The sequence below is a fragment of the Rhineura floridana genome, chromosome 8 (assembly GCF_030035675.1).
Source record: "Rhineura floridana isolate rRhiFlo1 chromosome 8, rRhiFlo1.hap2, whole genome shotgun sequence".
Classification (NCBI taxonomy): domain Eukaryota; kingdom Metazoa; phylum Chordata; class Lepidosauria; order Squamata; family Rhineuridae; genus Rhineura; species Rhineura floridana.
Window position 1 is genome coordinate 135,647,297 of NC_084487.1, and position 25,228 is coordinate 135,672,524.

Genomic DNA, 25,228 nt, shown 5'->3' on the forward strand with positions numbered 1-25,228 from the left:
AGTAACAACTTGTTGCTTTTTCCCCTCAGGCTTTACTTCCTTCCTCTTCCTTTCTAGTCCTCAGAGATAGTGTCTGTGAGTACGAGCCTCATAGCTCTACAATGGACACATATATGCCTGTCATCAGAATGGCTTTATTTCTCAGTACAGTAGGGCCCCGCTTTACAGCGCTTTGCTTTATGGCGCTTCGCTAATGCGGCGGTTGCAATTAGACGCAATTAGACTAAAGCCCCACTCATACGGTGCTTGTTCCGCTTTTATGGCAGTTTTCGGGCGTTGCACACCATTCTGTTCAATGACTTCTGCTTTTCAGTGGTTTTCGCTTTTCGGCGGGGATCCGGAACATAACCTACTGTATGAGTAGGGCCCTACTGTAGTAATAAAACTTATGTTTGTTTATTCTTTCAACCAACAGTCTCACTAGACTATTTATTTCTGCATTTCACTGCAACATATACCAAACTCCAATAGTCTTCAGCGGTAAACTTGCAGATACACATTTATGGGACTTATTTTTTAGTTGGTAAGTACAGGATTGCACTGTTAGAGGATGAGGCTTTTCCTGCTGTGTATCTCCATGCTAGACAGTACTTAATTTCCCGGAGACAGAGAGAGAGAGAGAGAGAGATGTTGAGACTCAGGTCTGGCTTGAAAGAAATCCCATATAGACATGTTCCCCCTGCCTGCTCTAATCCCTGTGATGTGAGCACCTCTGTGGTTACTCTTTGGTGAGAGACATGCACTCTGCATGCTTTTTACCTTGTTCATAAATGATCCAGAATCAGAAGTGAGGTAGCCAAGTTTGCTGATGACACCAAATTGTTTAGGGTGATAAAAACAACAGGATTGCAATGAGGTCCCAAACGATCCCTCAGAGTGGGTGAATGAACATAAAAATGGCAAATGTAATATAAGCAAGTATAATGTGATGCACATTAGGCAAAAATAATAATAATCCTAACTTCAGGGATGAGGAACCTCGGGATGCTGGACTAGATAGGCTTTTGATATGATCCAGCTGGGCTCTTTCTACGTTTTTATTTGTGTGGACAGAAAACACTTGCTCCGTGACAAATGCCGAGTCTAAGCCCTCATACAAGTTAACTCTGGATGCCAGGAAGGAAAAATGTCACCTGTAAAATTTCTGTGTTAGAGTCTACTATTAAAAAGTAGAGGAGCAGTGATAGTAAAAAGGCAGCTAGAGAATATGGGTGGGGCACCGGAGGTATTCAAAGCAAGAAGCAGCACAGTGGAGACGAGGAAACAATCCCTTTTGCTTTGTTTTTCTTTCCTTATGTTGAATGCCAGATGGTAAACTCTTTAGGGCACGGACCCGCCTTTTTTTGGTTCAGTACAGTGCACACGGATGATGCTATATAAGTAATAACGCAAAGTAAGAAGCTTGGAGGAATCCCCAAGGTTTCCAATTCAACAGGACCCTTCACTCCAAAACAGAAAAGCAAAGAAAGCAAGTCCAAGAATAATCGCGAGAAAAGCTGGGGGGGGGGCGGGGGAGAGAGCACGGCTGAGATCCTACACCCTGTAAGTCCCACTGAACATTTCCGAATAAAACTGTAAAAGACTGAGCTGCAAGAGAAGTTGAAGACTAAACAGGAAGGGTTGGGAAGGAGGAGCTCAGTCAGCTGAAGCGAGTAGGCAACGCTGGCACAAAGCTGGAGAAGGAGGGCGAGCTAAAGGGAGAGGCCCTCAGCTCTGAGGAGGGATTTGGGGGCAGGAACAGGGCGAAGGAAAAAGAGAAGAGGGCTGGGCTGGGTTAGGTAAGCCGGCAGCTGCTGGAACAGGAAGAGAGGGCTGCGCCAGGAAACGCCAAGCTAAGGAGTGGCACTTCGGCAAGGCTTCTCTCGAGAGCAGACTGGTGAAACTTGCCCCATCTCGCCAAGCAGAGACGCCGCTACCGCCTTGCCCGGAACCTTCCACGGCGAAGCTTCTTGCGACTTGCAGAAATGCCCGTCAAGGGGGGTACCAAGTGCATCAAGTATCTGCTTTTCACTTTCAACTTCATCTTTTGGGTAAGTTTGAAAAACGCACGCCCCTACTCTGGTCTGCTGAAAAGAGAGAGCCCTCCATTACACGGCGAACGACTGAGAAGTAGGCTGGACTTCCTGAAGCTTCCCAATCCGCCCCCCCCCCGACCCTTTGCTACATCCCACAACCAGAACTTCGCTGGAACGGGGAGATAACCCTCGACCGTGTGTGATTTGTGGCGGCGGCGTGTGTGTGCGCGCGCGGGTACGGCTAGCTTGCTTGTGTGCTCACTTTGAGCCCTGCGTGACAGGAATGGAAGAGTACCCCCATGGCCACGTCCTGCTGGATGCCCGGTTTTCGCCGCTAAGTAACTACGGCTACACTGGGATTAGGGCTTCAATTTAGGCCAGATAGTATGAAATACAGCCAGTCTTGAGCCCTAAAACCTCTTTGAGGCCGCTTCTACACTGTTGCTATTTTACAGTAGAATTCAATTGCATTCTGGCAAATTTAGGTTGTGCAATTAAAGTGGATTTGGTACTCTTGCCTCTGGAAGCGACCTTATTTACTCACAAGTATAGGGGGACCTTTGCTTCCTCTCTCTACTCAGAGGAGGTTTGGGTTGGCTTGTTTCTTTCTGAACTGCCCGAATCAGTTTGCTGTCAGCAGATGATGTTAGAATTTAATGGGGAATCGCAAACCTGCCCATGAATCTAGGGGACCGGATTTGTGCTCTTTTCCTAGGTGTGGACCCATTTGGGGAGGAAGGAGCATCAGAGGATGCACTCCTACCTGTCCAGATGTATGGCTTAAACTGTTCAGGATCTCTGTGGAACTTGCAGATAATAAATGAAAGTATCCCTGAGCAGGTGCAAAGTGTATTTCCCTGCAGAAACTACAGAGAATATACTGGGTGTTCCTGGGAGGAATTCCAGAGTGGTGATGGTGGTAGTCATAGTGTTTATGGGTAAAGCTAAGCCCCAGCTGAGGTGTAAGTTAACATTAATCATAAGGGGAGTGTTCTAGAGCACTGATGAACCATAGGGCATATGGCATCTTGGCAGAGTTTCTTCCTCTTCCTGCTCCCCTGCTACAGGCAAGCAGAGGTGTGTTGAGGGCTCTGTATGATTCATTCCATGCTCGTTGAACAGCAGGGAGTTGGCTGTTTTTCTCTTCCTGCCCCTTTTGCCATTTCTGAGGTTAAACTGAATGTTTTCCCTTTTTCCAATATTAGTGTAACTGGCACAGTTAATTGGAGCTGGGAATTCTCCAGGACTCAGGCCTGAAACTGTTTTTCACTTCTGGAACCTCAGTTCAATTCTAGAACATACACTGACCAGGTTCGTATGTAATGCTAGGCCAAATTATGGCTTAGTGCAGGCACCCACAGAGGACACTGTGGCCGTTTTGCTCCCCCTCTGGTCCTGCTGCTCATCTTCTGAACCCAGGCCCATGGCTTGTCTTGTTCCAGACAAAGCATGAGCTGTAACCAAGGTTTGTTCTTGGATGTGGAGCTCATGGGTTTTCTGGAGATAAACCACAAGCCTGGGTTCAGATGACACATGAAGACAAACCATGGATTAGCTCACAGCAGTGCGGTAGCAGGAGGACTGAAGTAGGAGCAAAGCGGCTGTGATCTTTTCTCCAGGAGCCTGTATGTTTGCTTATTTGGAGTAAGCCATTGTTTGGCTTAGTGTTACATGCAAACTGAGCCACTAAGTGCCCTGGTCACATGCAAAGGACATTTCATGTATAACCACAGCCTGTCCAGATTAGAATGGCTTCTGGATCAGAGGGTACAGTTGTTAAAGTGGGTCTTAGCCCTTGGGCCTTTAAAAGTCTTTTACTGTACATATTTATAAGGTATTCAGTCACTAAAAAGTTTTTAATTTACTGTAACAGTTTCCCAGTTCATAGACTAGAGTTCTCTTAATGGGTTTCAGGAGACTTCTGAAAAGTTACACTGAAAACAAGATAGCTTCTGAAGGTGCTTCCTTAGGAAGGGTATCATTTCCCTGATTCCTATTCTAGATGTCAGAATAAGTGGTAGATAAGTCTTTCCCAGCCTGGTGCCCTCCATCCTAGAATCATAGAAGAGTAGAGTTGGAAGGGTCCTATAAGGCCATCAGGGTCAATCCTTTAAATCCCTATACGGTCTCGGCCCAGCTTATCTGAAGGAGCGCCTCCAGTATCACCAGTTATGCCGCCAAACAAGATCAGCCACACAGGGCCTTCTCTCAGTTCCATCAGCTAAATCAGCTCGGCTGGTGAGGACTAGAGAGAGGGCAGATCTTCGTCATGCCCCTTCCCTGAATGTTTTCCGCCGGGCCTTAAAGACCTGGCTCTTCAGGCAGGCCTATGGGATTTCTGTGGCGAGTTAGTTTTGCTGCTGCTGTTAATTATAGTTCTTGGTTTTAACCTATTAATTATTGTGTTTAATTATTGTTATATTGTATTTTATTAATGGATTGTACGTCGCCTAGAGTGGCCATTTTTTGGCCAGATAGGCGACTCAGAAATAAAATTATTATTATTATTATTATTAATCCCCTGCTCACCATCTAGTCAGCAGGACCAATAGTCAGGAATCATGGGAGCTGTATTCTGAAACATCTGGAGGGCACCAGGTGGCAGAAAGTGTTACATCCTCTGGTCTTCTTTTCTGAAGTTCCATCTTTTATTTTGGCTAGAATCTGCCTCTTGAAAATAAATATATTCATCCCCAGGGGTAAACATGGTACATTTCTTCTCAATACTATACTTTCTCAGTATGCACATTAAGGATTGCTTGCTTGAAATTGTCTGGCTGTGAAAATCGTGCCACATGCCAAAATATATTTATTAAAATATATGAAACCATCTTATCTGCCCTGTCTGAGGGATCTTCAAGGCTGTTATAGCATAATAACTAAGAATTTCTTTATTATTTGATTTATATCCCGCCCTTCCTCCCAGCAGAAGCCCAGGATGGCATGAATGAGATGTGAACCAGGAAGTTCCCAGTTCAAATCTCCCCTCTTGCTTTGAAGTCATTGGATGGCCTTGGGCAAGCCACACTCTGCGCCTCAGTCCTCCTGTCTAGATAATAAAACTATACTGAATGCATGTGAATCAAAGCACTTTGAACCCTAGCAAGTGCTATACAAATGCTAATTATTATTGTTGTTTAAAGGCTGCTCTGTTAAGTTCCAACTTTGAGTTGGAAGTCCCCACATATAGTATAAAGATGATAAAATCCCCTGGGATGGGTATGTCATCTCATGTTGTGAACTGATTCAGTGTTCAAGAAGTTTCAGAGGAGTGAGACTGAGGTGGAGAGAAGGGCAAATTACAGAAAGGAAATGTTAGCAAGAGCTCAAGCTGTGGGAAAATGGGTGCTTCACTTTCTCACACTGGTGTAGATTAGCTGAGTAATCAACTAGATAGTTTCCCCAAGAATTGTTCCGCCTACTTTGAGAACACTAAAATTCAGGATGACTACTTTTTCTCTGCCTCTCCTCTGCTGTGCAACTTCAGGACTAACCTGCTGGGGAGGTTGTGTTTGTCACATATACACAAAGTGAATTTTCCAGTACAAGGAATTTGCCTCCAGGTGGTAACAGGAGAACATCAAAGTGGGGCATAAATTCCATTTATGTATAGTATGGGCAGGTTTATTTATATATATTGTGTTGCCCCCTTCTCTCATGGTGTGATAAAACACCTTTCTGCAGTAAAACATACAGGTTCAATCCTCTTTCTAGAAATAGATGCTTGATAATGTGTGGGTGACATCTGGTGGTACCTTGACTCAGTAGGACCAAGGGTTCCTGCTTGGAGGAAGGGTGGGATATAATAATAATAATAATAGGATTTCTTGTGGTGTGGTGCTTGAGCACCTTCCATAGCCCCTATTATAGGATGGAGAGCCTCATGGTCTCCCAGGAGGTCCCATTTGGTTCCTGAAGCCATTTTTCCCAAACCATGCCCACCCGTTAGTCACTAGTCACATTAGCTGATGGGTGAGAGGACAGGCTTTAATCTTGTCTTGGCTGCTTGATCCTGTTCCCAGCAGGGAACAAGATTGTGCAGCCAAAGCAACAGGAGTTAATCCCCGCTGATCAGCTCATTGGGGATAAAACCCCTGTGCAAAAGTGCCCTTTGAAGAATCTTGGTTTTAAGACAGCTCCTGTGCTCCCGTTTGCTCAAACAAAGCCTTTCTGAAGTCTCCCCATTTTTATTCTCCGCAATCAGATTTAAAGGGGGAGGGGGAGATTTGGAAGAGATGGGGGATAATAATGGGAAGTGCAGGGAGACTTGGAAGAGGCCCCTCCTCTCTTAATTCCCTGATCATGGAGACTTAAAGCAAGCACAAGGGATTTTGGCAGAAGGGCACCAAAATCACATGATGTCATGTGATTGATAAGGATCAGTCCTGTGGAGCAAAACAAGTCTTGTAGAGGCTTTTCAAACATTACTCTACAGAACTTGCGGATTTGCTTGAAGCTTATCAGGGATTGATTATTGAGAAGATTAGCTACGGTGGACATGCTCTTGCCCACTGTTACCCATCTTATAGAATCACAGAATAGTGGAGTTGGAAGGGGCCTATAAGGCCTTCAAGTCCAACCCCCTGCTCAATGCAGGAATCCAACTTAAAGCACCTGACAGGTGTCTGTCCAGCTGCCTCTTGTATGCCTCCAGTGTTGGAGAGCCCACCACCTCCCTAGGGAATTGTTCCATTGTCATACAGCTCTAACAGTTAGGAAGTTTTTCCTGGTGTTCAGCCGAAATCTGGCTTCCTTAACTTGAGCCCCTTATACAATGTCTTGCACTCTGGGATGATAAAGAAGAGATTCTTTTGCATACTTGAAGAGTGCTATCATATCTCCCCTCAGTCTTCTCTTCTCAAGGCTAAACATGCCCAGTTCTTTCAGTCTCTTCTCATCAGGCTTTGTTTCCAGGCCTGATCATCCTCATTGCCCTCCTCTGAACCTGTTCCAGTTTGTCTGTATCCTTCTTAAAGTGTGGTGTCCAGAACTGGACTCAGTTCTCAAGATGAAGCCTAACTACTGCCAAATAGAGGGCAGAGGGGGAGCTAGTTCTTCACACAATTTGGAAACTGTACTGATGTTAATGTAGCCTAAAATAGCATTTGCCTTTTTATGTGGCCACATCTCACTGTTGGCTCATATTCAGCATATTCAACAACAATCCTAAGATCTTTCTCGCATGTAGTATTGCTGATGCAAGTATCCCCCATCTTATATCTGTGCACTTCGTTTCTTTTTCCTCAGTGTAGAACTTTGCACTTATCCCTGTTCAGTTTCATTCTGTTGTTTTCAGCCCAGTGCTCCAGCCTGTCAAGATCCCTTTGAATTTTGTTTCTGTCTTCCAAGGTATTAGCTGCTCCTTCCAGTTGTGTATCTTCTGCAAATTTGACAAGCATTCGTTGCACCTCTTCATCCAAGTCATTAATAAAAATGTTGAAGAGCACTGGATCTAGGACTGAGCCCTGCAGTACCCTAATCGTTACCTCCCCCCAGTTTGAGAAGGAACCATCGATAAGCACTCTTTGAGTATGATTCTGTAGCCAACTGTGGATCCACCTGATAGTTGTTCCATCCAGCCCACATTCAGCTAGCTTGCTAATCAGAATCTCACGGGGCACTCTGTCAAAAGCTTTGCTGAAGTCAAGATACATTATGTCCACAGCATTTCCACGGTCTACCAGGGAGGATACCCAATCAAAAAATGAGATAAGATTAGTCTGGCAGGATTTGTTGTTGATAAATCCATGGTGGCTTCTAGTAATCACTGCATTGTTTTCAAGGTGCTTTCATACTGACTGCTTTATAATCTGCTCTAGAATTTCCCAGGGATTTATGTCAGGCTGACTGTTCTGTAGCTCTTGGGTTCCTCTTTTTTGCCCTTTTTGAAGATAGGGACAAAATTAGCCCTCCTCCAGTCAACTGGCACTTTGCCTATCATTTTGCAAATATAAATAGACAGCAGTTCTGAGAGTTCTTATTTAGTTTAGTGTTTGATTTATATCCCACCCTTCCTCCCAGTAGGAGCCCAGGGTGGCAAACAAAAGCACTAAAACACTTTAAAACATAATAAAAACAGACTTTAAAATATATTAAAACAAAACATCTTTAAAAACATAGTTTAATTTAAAAAAAGGTTTAAAAACATATTAAAAGCAATTCCAACACAGACACAGACTGGGGTAAGGTCTCAACTTAAAAGGCTTATTGAAAGAGGAACTTCAGTCAGTTCCTTCAATACTCTAGGATGCAGTTCATCGGGCCCTGCAGATTTGAACTCTTTCAAAGTTATTAGGTATTCCTTGACCATTTGTCTATCTTTCTCAAACTGCAATCCTTCCCCTTCAACTTCACGTTTTCCAGGATTGTCATAAACCCTCTTTTGGGAGAAGACTGAGCCAAAGTAGGAATTGAGCACTTCTGCCTTTTCTTTGTCATCTGTTATCATTTTGCCATCCTCATAGAGTAGTTGTTCCACCATTTCTTTTCTGTCTTTAACTATGGATATACCTGAAGAAAGCTTTTTTGCTGCTTTTAGCATCTCTCGCTAACCTCAGTTCATTCTCAGCTTTAGCCTTCTTGACACCATCCCTGCAATTCCGTGCTACCTGTCTGTACTCTATTCACGTTTATCAGAACATCAGATATGGTCTGCTTATAAGTTGTCCAAGATGTAATTTATTCATTTTTCAACATAGCCAGCCTATTGCAAATGGCATCCTAAACATCTTTAGTCATAAATGTAGAACATGCTGACTCCTTTCTCTTGCCCTAATGCCAGTCTGCCCCTAGTCTGTTTCTCCACACACAAAGTTCTACTACTACTAATACTGCTACTACAACTGTATGCTATTCTTGGAACCCAGATGAAAGCTGCCATGCGTCATGAGTAAGCACATGCAACTGTATATCTCACTCAGCACAGCAGCATGTTGCACTTAAAGATTAAATACACATAAGTATTTCAGAAGCAGCTCCCGTCCCCCATCTATTGCCTTCCACTGCTTCAGCCTACGTACTCCTGCAACTGCCATTTTCCTCCTGAGGCTGCAGCAGGGAAGTTTCAGCCTGCCAGGTCAACAAGTGTTGTAATACTTCTCCTTGAATAAAACAGGAACCTTGAAACCTCATAGTTTTAACAATGCTTGAAGTTTGTTTTACCAAACCAATTAAGGCAATGTTTGATAATATGATGTAGTGGTTAGAGTGTGGTACTAGGGAGTGGAAGACTAGGGTTCAAATTCCTGCTCAGCCATAAAACTCACTTGGTGACCTTGGGCCAGTCACACACACTCAGCCTAACTTACCTCACAGCTTTGTTGTGATAAAATGCAGAGGGGGAAGAATCACGTACACAACCTTTTGCTCCTTGGAGGAAAGGTGGGCTATAAATATAATAAATGAAACTGCCCCCAAAGGAGACATGCATGCTGCAGAGAAGGGGTTTCTGCCCTTGAGTGAAAAAGTTAAAACTGGTATACGTCAGCCATTCTTCACCAAACTTTACTGAAATTGGGTCCAAGAAGAGGTAGATCTCCATGCTGGGTTTCATGAAGATAGGATGAATCGTCTTGCATTTACCGGGTTGTAGTTAACTGAGTCCTACTCAAGAGTACACCCATTGAAATTAATGAACCTAAGTTAGCCATGTCTATTAACTTCAATGCGTCTACTCTGAGTAAAACTAGAATACTGCCCACAGTGAACAGAAATGTCATGCTTTTACGAGTGGCTTTCCCTGCATTCCCTTAACTTTAAGGGCTGCTTTTGTAGGACTCTTATTCTTAAACCAGTGTAAATGTGAAAACCCTGAGCAAATGGCCTTTTTGTATGCTCTTAGGCTTCATATGTGTTTCTCCTCTGTCTTCCAGTAAGTTTCCCACCTAACACAGCTCACATACTTTTCTTTTGTAAATTAATTTTATTAGTTTTATAAATAGAAAAAGACATATAACATTACAAAACAAATACAGGGTTCAGTGACTTCAGGTACATCATTACTTCTATCAATGATAATTTCACCAGTATTTCTCTTTCGGCTCGCATTCTAACTTAATAGTACTTAGAGAATTTAGGGCAGATGAGATTTGACCAGGCTAAAGTGCTGTATGAACGTTAAGTGGCTTTAAGTTTGCCACCAGACCTCACATTCAATCTCATATCTCCAGTATGTGCACAATACATGTTCAACAAACTTCTTGTAAAAGATGACTGAGAATGTGTTATCATGTGCTTTGAGCATTCTGTGATATGATGTACCAGTGACGAACTTTTTAAGTCCCAGTTGATTTAAGCATGGGTCCTTATGGTTCAGCAAAATTGACTGCCACAGAAAGGCACTCCCGGCTGGTTTTTCAGATATGAAAATTCAGTTGATAAACAGTGAACACACCAAAAAAAAACCCACAGCTGCCATTTTATATGGGCTCACTTGGATAGACAGTTAGTTTACTGTATTAAACACCCTTATTTACCTGTCTGCTTGGAAAGAAATGCCTATGAGGTTGTCATTTCCTATTCTGCTGTGAGAGAGACCTGAGAGAATGTTCACTAGCAGGGTATGGATATGAATAATTTGAACTATAATCTGCACTTCACCAAGAGAATGTCACGCAACAGACCCTGCCTCTTTTGAATAGTGCAGGTATGTCTAGTCTCTGCTCGTCTGATTCTGTAAAGCTAAGAGGCTTGGCTCTGGAGCTTCTGACTTTAGACAAAAAATGGCCACCAACACACTAGTAGATTTTGTCATGCACATGTATAGCCAGCTTCTGCAGCAAGTAGAGTTGCTTTTGGATTTGGTCTCAGACCCCAATCCCAGGTATGAACTAGTAACTATGCATTTCACAAAATTGCTTAGATTAAGGCAGTGAAATTATTTCCATGCATATATTATGACAAAAACCAGTGATCCATTGCAAAACAGACTACCATCCTATAACTTCTTGTTTTGATTGAAGTCTTAGTGAAATCAACTACGCCAGTAATGGCGTCCTGACAAGTAAGCTCCGTAACAGCTCCAGAGCTCTGGGGTTATTTTGCCTATTTTCTCCTTTTTGCCATCTTCTCTGAACTTTTCTTAGTCTCAGTCTTATCATAGACTCTTGATTAATGACTTTTGGCTCCTTGCCCTGTGCGGCACTTAGTGGAATTGTGTCGTCTTTTAAGAACCAACCTTTTATCAGCCAAGGCCGAAGCTCGAACGGCTAAATTCTCTCTTTATGTTTTACTCATTGACTGTTTTATTTACTTAAATCTTTTTAACCTTTTTATTGTTTCGGCTGGACCATTTTCCATGCAGTGACATTATTAGATATTTTTATCATTGTTTTACTTTGGAGAGACTCTGCACTCAAAGATACCCCACACTTAAAGGGATACACTCATCTCCAAACTCTCAATTATTCGTGCTAATTTTGGACTTTGAATGGCTTTGACGAGAAACCAAAGGAAGGCACTTGGGATCCCCCTTCAATCCCAACCTTTGAAGAAAATACAGAACAAACAGGAAAAGAAAAAGAAAAAGGGGAAAGCTAAAGCTCCTAATCTACTGCATCTTCATATACCTCCTGATATCCAACATACGCCACAACATACGAGGGATTTAAAGGGGCAATTACAAATTACTCAGTTCTTTCTCTCTCCTAAGTCAGAGGATATATCGAAGATCCCTCTCCATGATTTTCCTACGAATCATGATTGGTCCATCTTACACCCTTTTTTAAAAGACTCTAGTGAATTTATTTCTAATTCCTCCTCGGCGTTAACTCTGGCAGAAGAAATAGCTTTTGTGGAGTCAGCCTTCGGTAAGAGCTCTACTCCACAGGTTTTATCCATCGAGCCATCCAAGATACCAATGGACGTAAGTGTTAATAACGCCGAATGTTCGACACAAAATACTGCTGACACCTTAACCTCCGGGCCAAATGTGGGCAGCCCATGCATGACATTAAGATCTACTGGGAACAACGAGGGGCAATGCTGCCCTGGCGCGATTGAAGATCACCCCCCTGATGTATCTAAGGATCCCACTCACAAGTCGGTAAACGCAAGTCAGTTAGCAAAAGAAATTAGCCCAGCAGTATTAGGCTGGCTATTTATGCTTGCTTTTGACCTTGACTCCATCAAGTCGTCATTACTCGAAAGTAATCGTCTACTATCACTGTTACTTAACTCACTTGGGAGTAAGGACTCTGTTTTGTCAGTTCCCCACCCTTCAGCTCCTACTCTTCCCTCTCCGTCAATGACACAAGAGATGCCAGTAAATAATAAACCTAGGGTTAAATCTGGTTGCTCCAGGAAAAATAAACCCAAACGTAGGCAAAGTCGTGCACAGAACTGTAAGAAAAAGAAACCCTGCAACGTGAAGAACTACAAACATTCTATGGGTATGAAAATGAATTTTAAGAAGTTATTTGCCCTACTGGAACAACCCCAAATCTCCATCAAACACTCTACCTTGTCAAAACCTTCAGCTCCATTACCTCGGAACGCCAATGCCGTACGGATCACTATGGATAGGGCATATATAGGAGATAGCCCCCTACCCTCTCAACTAAAGAAATCTTCGATCGAGAACCACTCACCGATCTCTGATTCTTTTGATATATCTTTTACTTTTCAGAAGCAGGCTTCTTCACAATCTGCTCTCCCGCAGGACCCGTGGTCCGATGTGCTTTTAAGATGTCAACCGCCTCCTTTACATAGGACTAATCAATGGAACCTAGTTCTGGACCCTTTACAGTTAATATTCGAAAATTTCCCAAAACCCCCTGGTCTACAATTGCAATCTGAACGCATTACTTTTGCAATTTTTTCAAACCAAAATTGGCACTTTTCCCTTCAGACATTCTTCAAATTCAATACTTATTTTTTAATGGTATCAAAGCTCGTGCCTTGGTTCGTTTTTCCTCTTGCCTTACAGCTCATAAAATGTTATCCATTAGATCTTCATCAGCTAATCTAGGAATAACTATTCATAGATTCTTTAAAAATAGAGCAGTGCCTGTTCCCCTGCTTACTAGTTCCACACTACTAAGAATTTCTCCCCACTCACGGTCTAACTCTTCACTCCCATATGAACCTCTAATTGACCTTGCTTATGTTTCTTCTCGCCAGGACATGGCCCCTAAAGCTATTCAGACATCAGAACCAACTTTGTTAAAGCAGTTTTCTAACCACTCGTTTTCTGCGGAAGAGCTAATACTCATAGATTCTTTTAGCTCACTACCAGTGGTAAATCAGAATGAGATACTGGATAGACTTGATCGTTTAAAAATCCATCTTAACGCCCTCATACAACGAACCTTATCTCCCTTAGAAAGATCTAAACCTACTGTTAACTTAGAGCCAACGATTAGGATCTTAAAAATAAGACAGCCTCCGATTCTTAATGTTCAACAGGACGTTCAATCAGTTCCGGTGAAGGGCTCTTCACCCCCCCAGTCCTCTCTTCAAGAGAAAGACACGAGGAATATGGAGAAAGCTGTCCTTTTCCCTATTTTAGATAGAATTATCCCAGAAAACTCTTCCTACGAGCTTGCAAAACGCGCGAAAATTGATCCCCCAGGGCTCTGGGCGAAAATGCGCTTTCTGTCACCTGAGGAAAGGGGATCTCCCAATCCCATTCTTGTCACTAACTTATGCCCACCTCTTAATCATAATGCTCCCCCAGTCACTCTACCACATTTAGCTGACCCTCTAATGCAATCCCCAATTGTACCTTCAATCCAAAATGGGTGTATTGCCCCCTCATCACTTTTCAATGAGATTAGTTCCATCTGACCCATCTCTATTATCTCCTGGAATGTAAACGGCTGGGAGAATAAATGTCAAGACACTGATTTTACAGAGTTTTTAAAGAGCTTTACAATCATTTGCTTACAAGAAACGTGGGCTACTTCCCCGGATAGGATGACTCTCTCAGGCTGTCTTTCCTTTTCTAGCCCTGCGATCAAGCACTTTGTGAAGGGTCGCCCTAGTGGGGGTCTTACCACGTTTATCTCAAACACCTGGGATGTATCAATTGAACATCTCTCCTCAACTCTTTCTAATTTCAGTTTGGTGCTTAGGATAAGAGGCCTTTGGGACAAACCCATGATTTGCTTTAATGTTTATTTTCCTCCTTCTTATGATACACCCTCTGGTTATACTATTTTATGGGACAAGTTGGAAGAGGCCCTTTCTCAACTTGAGGCCCAGTTCCCGAATGACAGAATTCTCCTGTGTGGAGACTTCAATGCAAGAATAGGCAACTCTTGGCCCTATAACATCAACTCCTCTAATCAGGATCCCCTCTCTCAAAATGTCTCTCATCATAAGTGCCTGCAAGACCTAAAGTCAAATAAACAGGGCCCTTTGCTGATCGAACTTGCCCGATTACACACACTGGAAATTTTGAATGGCTCCTCATTTGACCTTTCTTTTGGTTCTTATACTTACTGGTCAACTCACGGAGTAAGCCTAATTGACTACATGTTAGTGTCCCAAACGCTGTTATTGGATATCACTGATTTTAAAGTCGAACTCAGGACAGAGAGTGATCATTTTCCTCTCCTTCTAAGACTTAAGATCTCCAAGAGTAATATTTCCCTCTTGCCCCTTGCGGGGCCTTCCGTGGTAGAGAGAAGAGTTTATTGGTCAGAGAAGTTAAGTCCTTTTCTTGCATCCTTATTTGGGAGCAACACCCTTCAATCAATCCGCCAGGAAGTCCTCGACGAATCTTTAGACCCCTTATTAGCCTTTCAAACAGTTCACTCTATACTTAGGCCTTACCTTACCTATAAAAACAACGGCCCCCCTAGAAAAAACCACACACGCTCTTGGTTTGACCAAGAGTGCAGAACAGCAAAAAGAAAGCTTAAGGCCTCTCTCTCCCTGTCCCTTAAATTTCCAACTCAACAATCTCTCTCTCTCTTTAAATTAAAGAAGGCCTCTTATAGAAGCCTTCTCAGACAAAAAAAAATAGATTTCGCAGAATCCCGCTGGCAGCAATTAATCAACGCTATTTCCGAAAACCAAGAGCGCCAATTTTGGCAATTGGTAAAGGCTGGGTCTCATTTTATTACTTCCTCTAAGGTGGAGCACATTCCGGCCTCAACTTGGTATGCCCATTATCTTGGACTTTTTTCTCCACCCACGACACTGCATAACATCCCTTTTGACCTGGACATTACGAACACGCCGCCGTGGCCCCCTGTTAAAGCTCAAGAAATCAGACTCCTCATTGACTCACTGAAAAACGGAAAATCTCCGGGAGAAGATTTTCTTCCCCCTGAAGTTTTCAAACAATTTCCTGAATGGTGGGCCCCCTTCTTGGCAAGTTTATTCACCAGAATAAACGACTCTGGTGTAATACCTGAAGGGTGGAGATGTAATATTATTATCCCTATTTATAAAAAAGGTGATCCCTCCATACCTTCAAATTTTCGCCCGATCAGTTTGTTGGATGTTGCCTCCAAACTCTACAGTAAATTTCTTCTCAATAAGCTTGTAGACTGGGTGGAATCTTACCAGATTATCCACCCTGAACAAGTCGGCTTTCGAAAAGGTTCTTCCCCAATTGACCACTGCCTAACTCTCCACTTCTTGGCAAAACAAAGCATCGCTGGTCCCACAAAACATCTATATGCTGCTTTCGTCGACTTGGCCGCAGCTTTCGACTCGGTAGACAGGAATGCCCTATGGCTTAAACTGTTCAACTTGAATATTGACCCTCGTCTTTTATTCCTTATTAGAGCTCTATATAATAACACCTATGCCTTAGTTAGAACAAACCATTCTGGAGCTCTGTCTGAACCGATAGCGGTAGAGAGGGGTGTTAAGCAAGGTTGTCTTTTAGCTCCTCTGCTTTTCAATCTGTTCTTAAATAACATCATCCCCGCTCTATCTGGCCCTCAATATTTTCCACCTTCCATTGGGCAAAGGAAAGTGTCGGTGTTGTTGTACGCCGACAATATGGTCCTTCTTTCCTTAGTTCCCATTGGACTACGGAAGCTGCTGAGAAACCTACAGTCCTTTTGTATTGGAGAAAAGCTGAAAATAAATTACGATAAAACGAAAGTCTTAGTCTTTGGGAAGAGATTCGAAGGCCACCGTTGGCATATGGCAGATCATCAGATAGAGCAGTCCCGAGAGTATAAATATTTGGGAGTACATCTCTCATGGAAATGCCATCTTCAGTATATTAAATCATTAGCGGCAAAAACAGTGGGTGCTATTCTAAAATTTTATCGGTCTACAGGCGGTAATCAGATCCTTCCAGACTTAAAAATCTTTAAAGCTAAGGTGCTCCCACAGATAATGTACGGAGTCTCCGTTTGGGGATGGGACAATAGGAATATAACCTTCCTAGAGTCTATCCAAAACAACTTTCTTAGGCGCTTATTGTCCCTTCCTCCAGGTACATCAGCAGCAATGCTACGGACAGAGACAGGCCTCCCCCCGCTGTGTGCACATTTACATCTTACCCTCATGAAATTCTTTAGATCTACCTATGCACTCCAAGGAAGGGAAATCCTAAAACTCTGTCTCGATCACCCCTTTTCCTTCAACTTATGGGGTTGTAAATTAGATGATCTGATACATAGATATCATATCTCTCTGCAGGAATTTACCTCAATTCCAAATAACAACTGGCTCCGTGAGGTTGTCTTTCTCCACTCTATGAATTTAGACAGACTAGCTTTAATCAACTCTAAGGTTGCCCCTTGGTTTTGGAGGTTTAAGTTTGACTACCAATGTTCCTTATACCTTATACATCCCCTCCCTCTCGCACTTAGACAGGCTTTTACTGCTCTATGTTTTTTCTCTCTCCCTAACGCCGATAGAGAGGGCCGGATCTCTGGAATCCCCAAGGATCAAAGGTTCTGTATTTGTGGCTCTAATATGGCGGAGGACCTTCCTCACGTAATGTTTTACTGTCCAATCTATAAAAATCCCAGATCCAGATTCCTTTGGAAATGGACAGATACCTACTTGCTTAATTCAGTAGAGGACAAAATAACCTTCCTATTGTCTGACTCCAATTTGGAGGTGACCTACAATGTATCCTTGTTCGCAATTGCTGCGCGAAAACTTCGAGCTAATTATAATCCGTCTTATGAAATAGATGGGTTGTATTCATGTAATAGTTAGGGATTCATTGTTGTCTGTTTCAACATTTTGTTTTAAATCTATATAAATTTTACTGTACCTGTTTTATGCACTTGTGTTGGCCTATGGCCCTGCAATTCTTAATAAAGTAACTACTCCTGAGGAAATATGCTCAGGATTAGATCGCTAGAATGGAGGCTTTCAGTAAGTATTTAATAAGGACCAGAAGTAGCCATGTTAGTTTTTTACAGCACAAAGCCATCCAAAGTCTTATGGCACCTTAAATGATGACATGTTTACTGTTTTGCAGACTAGAGGCCATTTCTTCACAAGCCTGAAGCATGGTGGCACATAATACATCCATACATGGATATATAGTCAAGAGTGGTGTGGATGGGAGGCCATGAAATGTAAAAGGCTGTTTGTGGTATTAAAATGGAAATGGACTGCCTTCAAGTCGATTCCGACTTATGGCGACCCTATAAATAGGGTTTTCATGGTAAGCGGTATTTAGAGGTGGTTTTACTATTGCCTTCCTCTGAGGCTGAGAGGCAGTGACTGGCCCAAGGTCACCCAGGGAGCTTGCTGGCTGTGTGGGGATTCGAACCCTGGTCTCCCAGGTCGTAGTCCAACACTCTAACCACTACGCCACACTGGCATATATCTTTGTGGTATATCTCTTCAAAATGATTTGATATCCTGGTTTTTGTTAACTAAAAAGTCTGAATAAATAATTTACCCAGGTTCAGACACCATGGGGAGTTTTGGTTAATTCTAAGGCAGGAAGCTTGATCTCACATTTGCAAGTGGTGGGTGGGAAAAGAAGCATGGAAGACTTTGCTGTAATTCTAAAGGATGGGTTAGCATTGAGTCTGAACCAAGCCATAGTATATTACTGCAAATGACACACAGTTTTAGACTTTACACATAACTGGCACATTCCCAGTGTGCATTGAGCTACTAATTACGGATCTCCATTCCTTAACACATGTTTGTAGACCATTCTTTCTAAGGAAATGGTGGCTAAGCGTTTTTGGCAAGCATGCCACAAGTCAAGCACTGGTATGAGGGAGTATGGCTCTATTATTTAGGTTTATATCCATCCTTCAAATACATTATTAGGGTGTTTTTACAAATATAAAATTTAAAAACCAGAAAATAGCTAATACATTAAAATAAGCTAAAAGCAACACATTTCTAAAAGCAGGATAAAAATATGAAAACAATCCAAGAGCAACTCCAGGGAGTTTGCCCAGAAATTGTACCCTATTCTGCAGAAATGATCTTGGATTTGTTCTCTGTATTCCCTGCTCTGCTGGCTGCCAGTTCATTGGCACTTACCAGCATATGTGGTGGGAGTGCCATAGTATACAGGATTATTGGGCACTTTTTTTTTTTTAGAAAGTAGACTTATTACAAAGGGAAAGAAATTCAGCTTTCTCCACAATTAGCTCTGCTAAACTTATTTATTGTTCAGGATGTAGATATAAAGAATAAGGAACTGTTGAACCATTTGCTTTTAGCAGCCAGAGCAATCATAGCTAGGCACTGGAAAGATTTTAATGCTGTGAGTCTAGAATCCAAAAAAATATGTCAGACAACACCGCTAGAAAAGCTTACTCAGAGAATGAAAGTATTGAGAAGCTATGTAGTTTTTGACTTCACTACCAAGAGGGAGCATGGCAGAACATTGCCTGTAGCTAATGCACAGTTATGGATCCAATTATATTGGTCTGGATTGCATTTCTTGTATGGTTCCCACCTTGCTGTGAAATAATGTCTCCTGCTGATGAACAGGATTTATTGTGCTTAACTTTATTACCCTGGTGTCCTCTTAATGCATTCTTTATGACTCAGGTTGATATTTTATGTTCAACTGTATTTTCTTTGTTATACTTGTATATTTTTGAAACTCAGTAGAATTTTGAATTTAAAATATCCAAGAAAAACAAAGTTTTTAAAAGCCTAAAAGAATAGAAAAGTTTGTAAACAGAGTGAGCCTCTTTGGGATAAACATGCCAAGGCACCACCTTTGAAAAGTCACTCTCTCTGGGAACCACCCAGTGTAAATTGGATGATGGTGGTTTTAATGGGGAATCCAGAGAAGAGCCTCTGAGCATTTCAAAGTATAGGTAGGCACTTGTGGAAATAGGTGGTTTTCAGGTACCCTGTCCCCAAGCCATGAAGGATTTGACCTGCAGTTTGAATTAGAGCCAAAAATGGTCCAGGATCCACTGCAGTTGGTGAAGCAGCAGCATAATATGCTCACAATGTCTGGTTGCATTTAGCAGTTGAGCAGCCATGTGCTAAACTAACTGCAGTTTCTGAACTAACTTCAGAGGCAGCTGCATGTACAACACGATTATAGTAGTCTAACCTGGAGGTTACCAGAGTATAGATAGCTGAGGCCAGTCTATCTCTGTCCACTTAGAGATGTAGTGGGTGAACCAGCCAAAGCTTGTACAAGGTCCACTATGCCACAGAAGAAACCTGCACTTCCAGATTGTTCAGGGAGCAGCCCCAAACATATGAACCTGTTTCTTCAGTGAGTACAGCCCTATCCAAAACAGGATGAAACACCCACCAACAGCACCTCTGTCTTATCTGAATTAAGGTTGAATCTGAAGCCCAACTGAAATGGACTGAGAAACTCAAACCTCCATAGACTTGGAGCACCTTGCCCAGGAAGGGGATGTTAGCAACTCTTGAGTGCAATGCTTTTTTGGTGAGAGTACTCAATGATATGGAGTACCATCACCTATTTTTTCTGCTGCCCATGTCAGGCATGTTGTGCCACAACCCATGGCACTTGTATCAAAATGTTAATACGGGCACCCCATTCCCCCCCCCCAAAAAAGCTCTGCTTGAGCGTATTGTAGGACTTATTATTATTATAAATTGTTATTATTATTATTATTATTATTATTATAGTTTATTTATACCCCGCCTTATGGCCAAAAGGCCCTCAAGGCGGCTTACAAGAAAAACACAAATATAAAAATACATCATTAAAACAATACAATTTACAAAAATTAAGTAACAAATAACATTATTAAAAAACCAGCACATTTCAACTTCCAGTGAAAATACAGGGTGGTGCAGGCGCCTGGAACAGCAGAAACATCTCAGGTTGTCCCCAGCAAAGCTGTGAGTTGGTTCTCTCTCTTTCCTTCTATGCTTGCAAGTCCGACACCTTCAGTTGAACTTCTGATCAGCTTCTCTCATGGCAAAATACGAGTAAGCTTTCCCCAGCACCAGCTCATAATATCAGTCAAGGGAACAGAATGACATTAATCAGGTTGTCTTCCAAAAGGCAAAGTCTGTGAACAAAGCAAGGTCCGATATTATAACGAAGGTCATCCAGGTTTCAAGGCATGGCTGGCAAGGTCTGATGCTGGCATCCTGATGTTGCTTCCAGCCTTAGGCAGCCCCTGTGTTGTTTTTCCTACAGTCTACTAAGCCAGAGAGCAGGCAGCAGCCCTGCACTGTGGAGACACAGGAATGCAGCCCCAGTTCGGCCACAGCCAGGTACACAGCCCTTCCTGTCCAGATTTGCTAGTAATCTGAGGTGTCAGGGCTGCTGCTGCTCCTGCTATTCCTATTCTTATTCTTATTATTACAATTCTTAAGTGTACAAATCAAATTCTACTATCTAAAAAGTCATCTTTCCACATTGCATAATGACAAGAACGGTTGATGCTCTTTTTGTGTATCATAATGAAAACAGTGCCTGTGTGTTCATATCCATTGATCTGTTATTCACTGCTGACCCTTGAAGCCATGGTTGACTTGATGTGAACCTGTTTTATCAGCTGCACAAACATGGAAAGGCTCATAACAGGCTTTGAAATAGTTACTTGCGTAAAATGGCTACATGTCTTGGTTGTGGTATAAAATACTTATAAGGTTTAAACATGTTAAATCCTGTGCCTGTGACATTTGTGGAATTAACGGTCTTAAACCTAGATCTGCCAGAACTCTATTTAAAGAAACCTTAGTCTATTAATTGTAGGAGTTTAGTTCAGTTAGCTCAAAGTTAAATTTACTTGAGGGGAGTGTCTTATCTAAAGTGCACATGGACCACCAAAATGTGATGTAGCACTTAGCCTTCCATTTCACATATTCACTAACAGGCAAAAAACCCTACGGTTTAAGAACATACCTACAGCCAAGAGACATTTCTATCAAACTTTAAAAAGCAGGGAAATTGCGCAGCTATAGTGAATGCACCAGGGGAGCAGGAGACCTGACCTCCTTTCTGAGATATTGGACTGCCCTACAAATTTGTCAAAATGCAAACACAATTGGGGTTGGTCTTTCACAGTCCAATCCACTTCCTGTGTAGCTTGGAAGAATGCCTCTGAGCATCCTTGGCAACATTTGCCATCTCCAAAGATAGAGAATTATATTTTTGTATGTTTGTTGGTGTTCTTCTTACTTTGCTTCTTTCCTGTGTTACTAATGTTTCTACAGACATTCTAAACTAGAACATTTTATTTCCCTCATTATTCATCCTAGAAATCTGTGTCAAATTTATTTTTATTAATTTCAAAGCCATTTTATTGGTCAATGTCATATGATGGTGAAGACAGCCTTTTGTGTTTCAAATTGGAGGTTATGTTCTATTTCTATGTTGGGTGCATTAACAGTTGAATCTGAAACTGCAGTTTGATGTAAAATCAGACTGATTCCAATATGTTGCTACTTCAGCAATGACTCTAGCTGTTGGAAAAAAGAGGATGCATGTTTTCAGCCTGCTATGTTTAAACCACTTTATTTAAGGCAAGGTGGGTGCATAGAACACACCTAGAATTTTGCTGGAATATATTTCACCTCCCACTGTTTTATCTTGTGCACATTGAGACACTCCTGAGGTCCACTGGAGACTATTCTGCAGAAGTCAGTGCCATTATTTGTTGTAAACTGCCCAGAGAGCTTCGGCTATGGGGCGGTATACAAATGTAATAAATAAATAAATAATTCCACAGTTATGTTTGAAGTTTTTTTAGTGTAAATTTTGCAAAGGGTTGCTGTACTTCACATCTTCACAGAAACAAAAACAAAAGAAAATGATTTCCTATAGGAAACTCCACTAAAATTGCAAAGTAAATCAGACATATTTAAAGTGACCATCTGAACTATATCAACTGTCTTAATAATGTTGCTTCCTCCCTGCTAAAACAAAATCAGCACAGCACATGTCTTCTTTCTATTATTTGGGCTGGTTGCAGGTTTTGTCACCACTCACCATATGCTCAGAGGCACATGTTATCAAATTCTTCCAAGCTACGTAGGAAGTGGATTGGACTGTGAAAGACCAACCCAAATTGTGTTTGCATTTTGACAACTTTGTAGGGCAGTACAATATCTCAGAGAGGAGGTCAGGTCTTCTGCTCCCCTGGTGCATTCACTATAGCTGTGCAATTTCCCTGCTTTTTAAAGTTTGAAAGAAATGTCTCTTGGCTATAGGTATGTTCTTAAACTGCAAGGGGTTTTTTTGCATATTAATGAATTTCCCTTCTTTTTAATCTGGGCGGTAAGAAACGGGATACTGTGCTAGTTTGTTGAGAATGGATTGATCATTTGCATGCTTATTGAGTTCAGTGGGATTTACTCCCCTGCAATCATGCTTAGGATAGGTGAAACTGACCACAGGGGATGGGGAGGGGAGGAGGGAGGGGAGAAAATGCAGAGGGGAGGACTGGGATGGGAGCAGGCAGGAGGGGGAGGGGAAGAGAAGGATAGGTTTGATCATTTGCATGTTTATTGAATTCAGTGTGATTTACTCCCATGCAACCATGCTTAGGATAGGTAAAAGTGACCGGGGGGGAGGGAGGTCTGGAGTGGCAGGGGAGGGGAGGAGGAAGGGAGAGGAGAGGGGAAGGATGGGAAAAGCAGGTCTGATCATTTGCATGCTTATTGAGTTCAATGGGATTTACTCCTATGCAATGATGGTTAGGATAGGAAAAACTGACCATGGGGGAGGGGGAGGGGGAGGGGGAAGGAGCATATTGGAGAGGGACAAAGGAAGGGGGAGTGGAGGGCAGGTTTGATAATTTGCATGCTTATAGAGTTCAATGGCATTTATTTCCCTGCAGTCATGCTTAAGATAGGTAAAACTGACCATGGGGATGAGGAAGGGGAGCGGGAGGAGGGGGGAAGGGAAGGAGGGGATTGGAAGGGGATGGGTAGGGAGGGGCAAAGGAAGGGGGAGGGAAGGGGCAAGAGGGGGGTTAGGAGGAAGGAGAAGGTAGGGTGGGTTTGATCATTTGCATACTTTTTGAGTTCAATGGGATTTATATCTGTGCAATCATGTTTGGAAATGGACTGCCTTCAAGTCGATCGGACTTATGGCAACCCTTTGAATAGGGCTTTCATGGTAAATGGTATTCAGAGGTAGTTTTACCATTGCCATCCCCTGAGGCTGAGAGGCACTGACTGGCCCAAGGTCACCCAGTGTGCTTCATGGCTGTGTGGGGATTCGAACCCTGGTCTCCCAGGTCATAGTCCAACACTGACCCAGGGGAGGGGCAGTGAGGGAAGGAGGAGGGAGAGGGGAGGAGATTGGGTGGGTGGGCACTGGCCAGAAGGGAAGTCCCTTTCCTTTCCAAAAGGAAAACATTGTGAACGGTATCATTGCTTTTCAGCCTTTCCCCGAACTTTTTGTTCTACAGCAGGCACATGTAGCCTCCCACCCAAATTTAAACCAAAGCTGTCCCTGGCCACATCCACACCAGGCCTTTATTTCACTTTGGACTGTCGTGGCTTCTCTCAAAGAATCCTGGGAAGTGTAGTTAGTGGAGGGTGCTGAGAGTTGCTAGGAGATGCCCTGTTCCCCTTACAGAGCTTCAGTCAGAGTGGCTGACTGTTAAACCAGTCTGGCCACTGGAGCTCTGTCAGTGGAACAGGAGTCTCCTCTCAGCACCCTTCACAAACTACACTTCCCAGGATTCTCTGAGGGAAGCCATGACTGTCTCACATGAAATCAAAGTCTGGTGTGGGTGTGGCCCCCTGATTAGCCAAGCCCAGCAGCTGTGAGTCTGGCTTTTAGAACTCTGATAGTTGGTTCTTACTCTCGTGGCTGTGTAATATGTTATAGTCATTTTGAATTACAAGTGTTATACCATATTGTAGGACAATTATGCATGTGTGTTGTTTGGGTTACATAACCCCTGTGCTTCTGAATCATGTGAACTAGGAGTGGCTAAATTGATTCTTATCCTGGCTGTTTAGGCTTAAAAATGTAAGCTCATGGTTTCTGTTCAGTCTCCTGTTTCCACTCCCACCCCACACAGACTACGTGTAAATTTTATTGAATGTGAGTTAGCTGCATCCAGTGGAGGCTGGTCCCCTAGGGCTACTGAGGTATAGCGCTCCCAACGAGAATGTCAAGCCATATTTAAAAATTATCCACCCCCCCAAAAAAAAACCTAACAGCCACACACTCTTTCCTGTCTTACACAACTTTTATACTTCTATTGGAACTCTTGAGAAGCTGTGCAAACATTTCTGTCAATCTCCTGGTCTCTGGCCAATCAAATCTCTGCAGCACCCAGCTGATCCTCATCCAAAGGTATAGCTGTGGCAAAGATGTTCCTCCCATGTGTCTCTGGACGGACGGACACACAAAGTGAAAATTGTACAGCTGCCAGCTTTCCAGCCCAGTTGTGAAGGTTCCCCCTGCTTCTTATTGTTATGAGGCCTCAGTATAGGTCTGGTGAGGCTTTTACTGCCTCAGTATGTATACGCTTACAAGGGCTGCCTTCAAGGCCAGCCAGAACATGCTCAAAGCTGATTCTGTGAAGGCCACACCTCAAAACATTTTTTGTAGCTAGCCAAAAGAATGGTGCGGTGGCTAATTTGAGCAGCTTGGGTTTTTTACTCATATTTGTTAAGACAGCAATGGTGGACAGAGCGCACGAGTATCTTTCTATAATATATTTTTTTTACATATCATTTGCATTTATTTTGTGAATGGGGAGGATTAAGAGGAGAAATGGTGGGTGGCATCTGAGTGGTGCAACTTTCAACACTTGTGCGTTATACTGTAGAGTGTACGTGTCTAGTTTTGAGACATATCTGGAGGTTTTGCATTCCTGTTTTTCTTTTGGATAAAAAAT

At 42.7% G+C, this 25,228-nt stretch overlaps 1 protein-coding gene across 1 annotated transcript in view; it reads left to right on the plus strand.

The window, feature by feature from the left end:
• The first annotated feature begins 1,291 nt into the window (after positions 1-1,291).
• Positions 1,292-25,228, plus strand: part of CD9 (CD9 molecule) — a 52,331-nt gene continuing 28,394 nt past the window's right edge. The window contains exon 1 of the mRNA XM_061582615.1: positions 1,292-2,030. Coding sequence (XP_061438599.1) covers positions 1,965-2,030 — 66 coding nt within the window. The 5' untranslated portion in view covers positions 1,292-1,964. The remainder of the gene's footprint in view (positions 2,031-25,228) is intronic.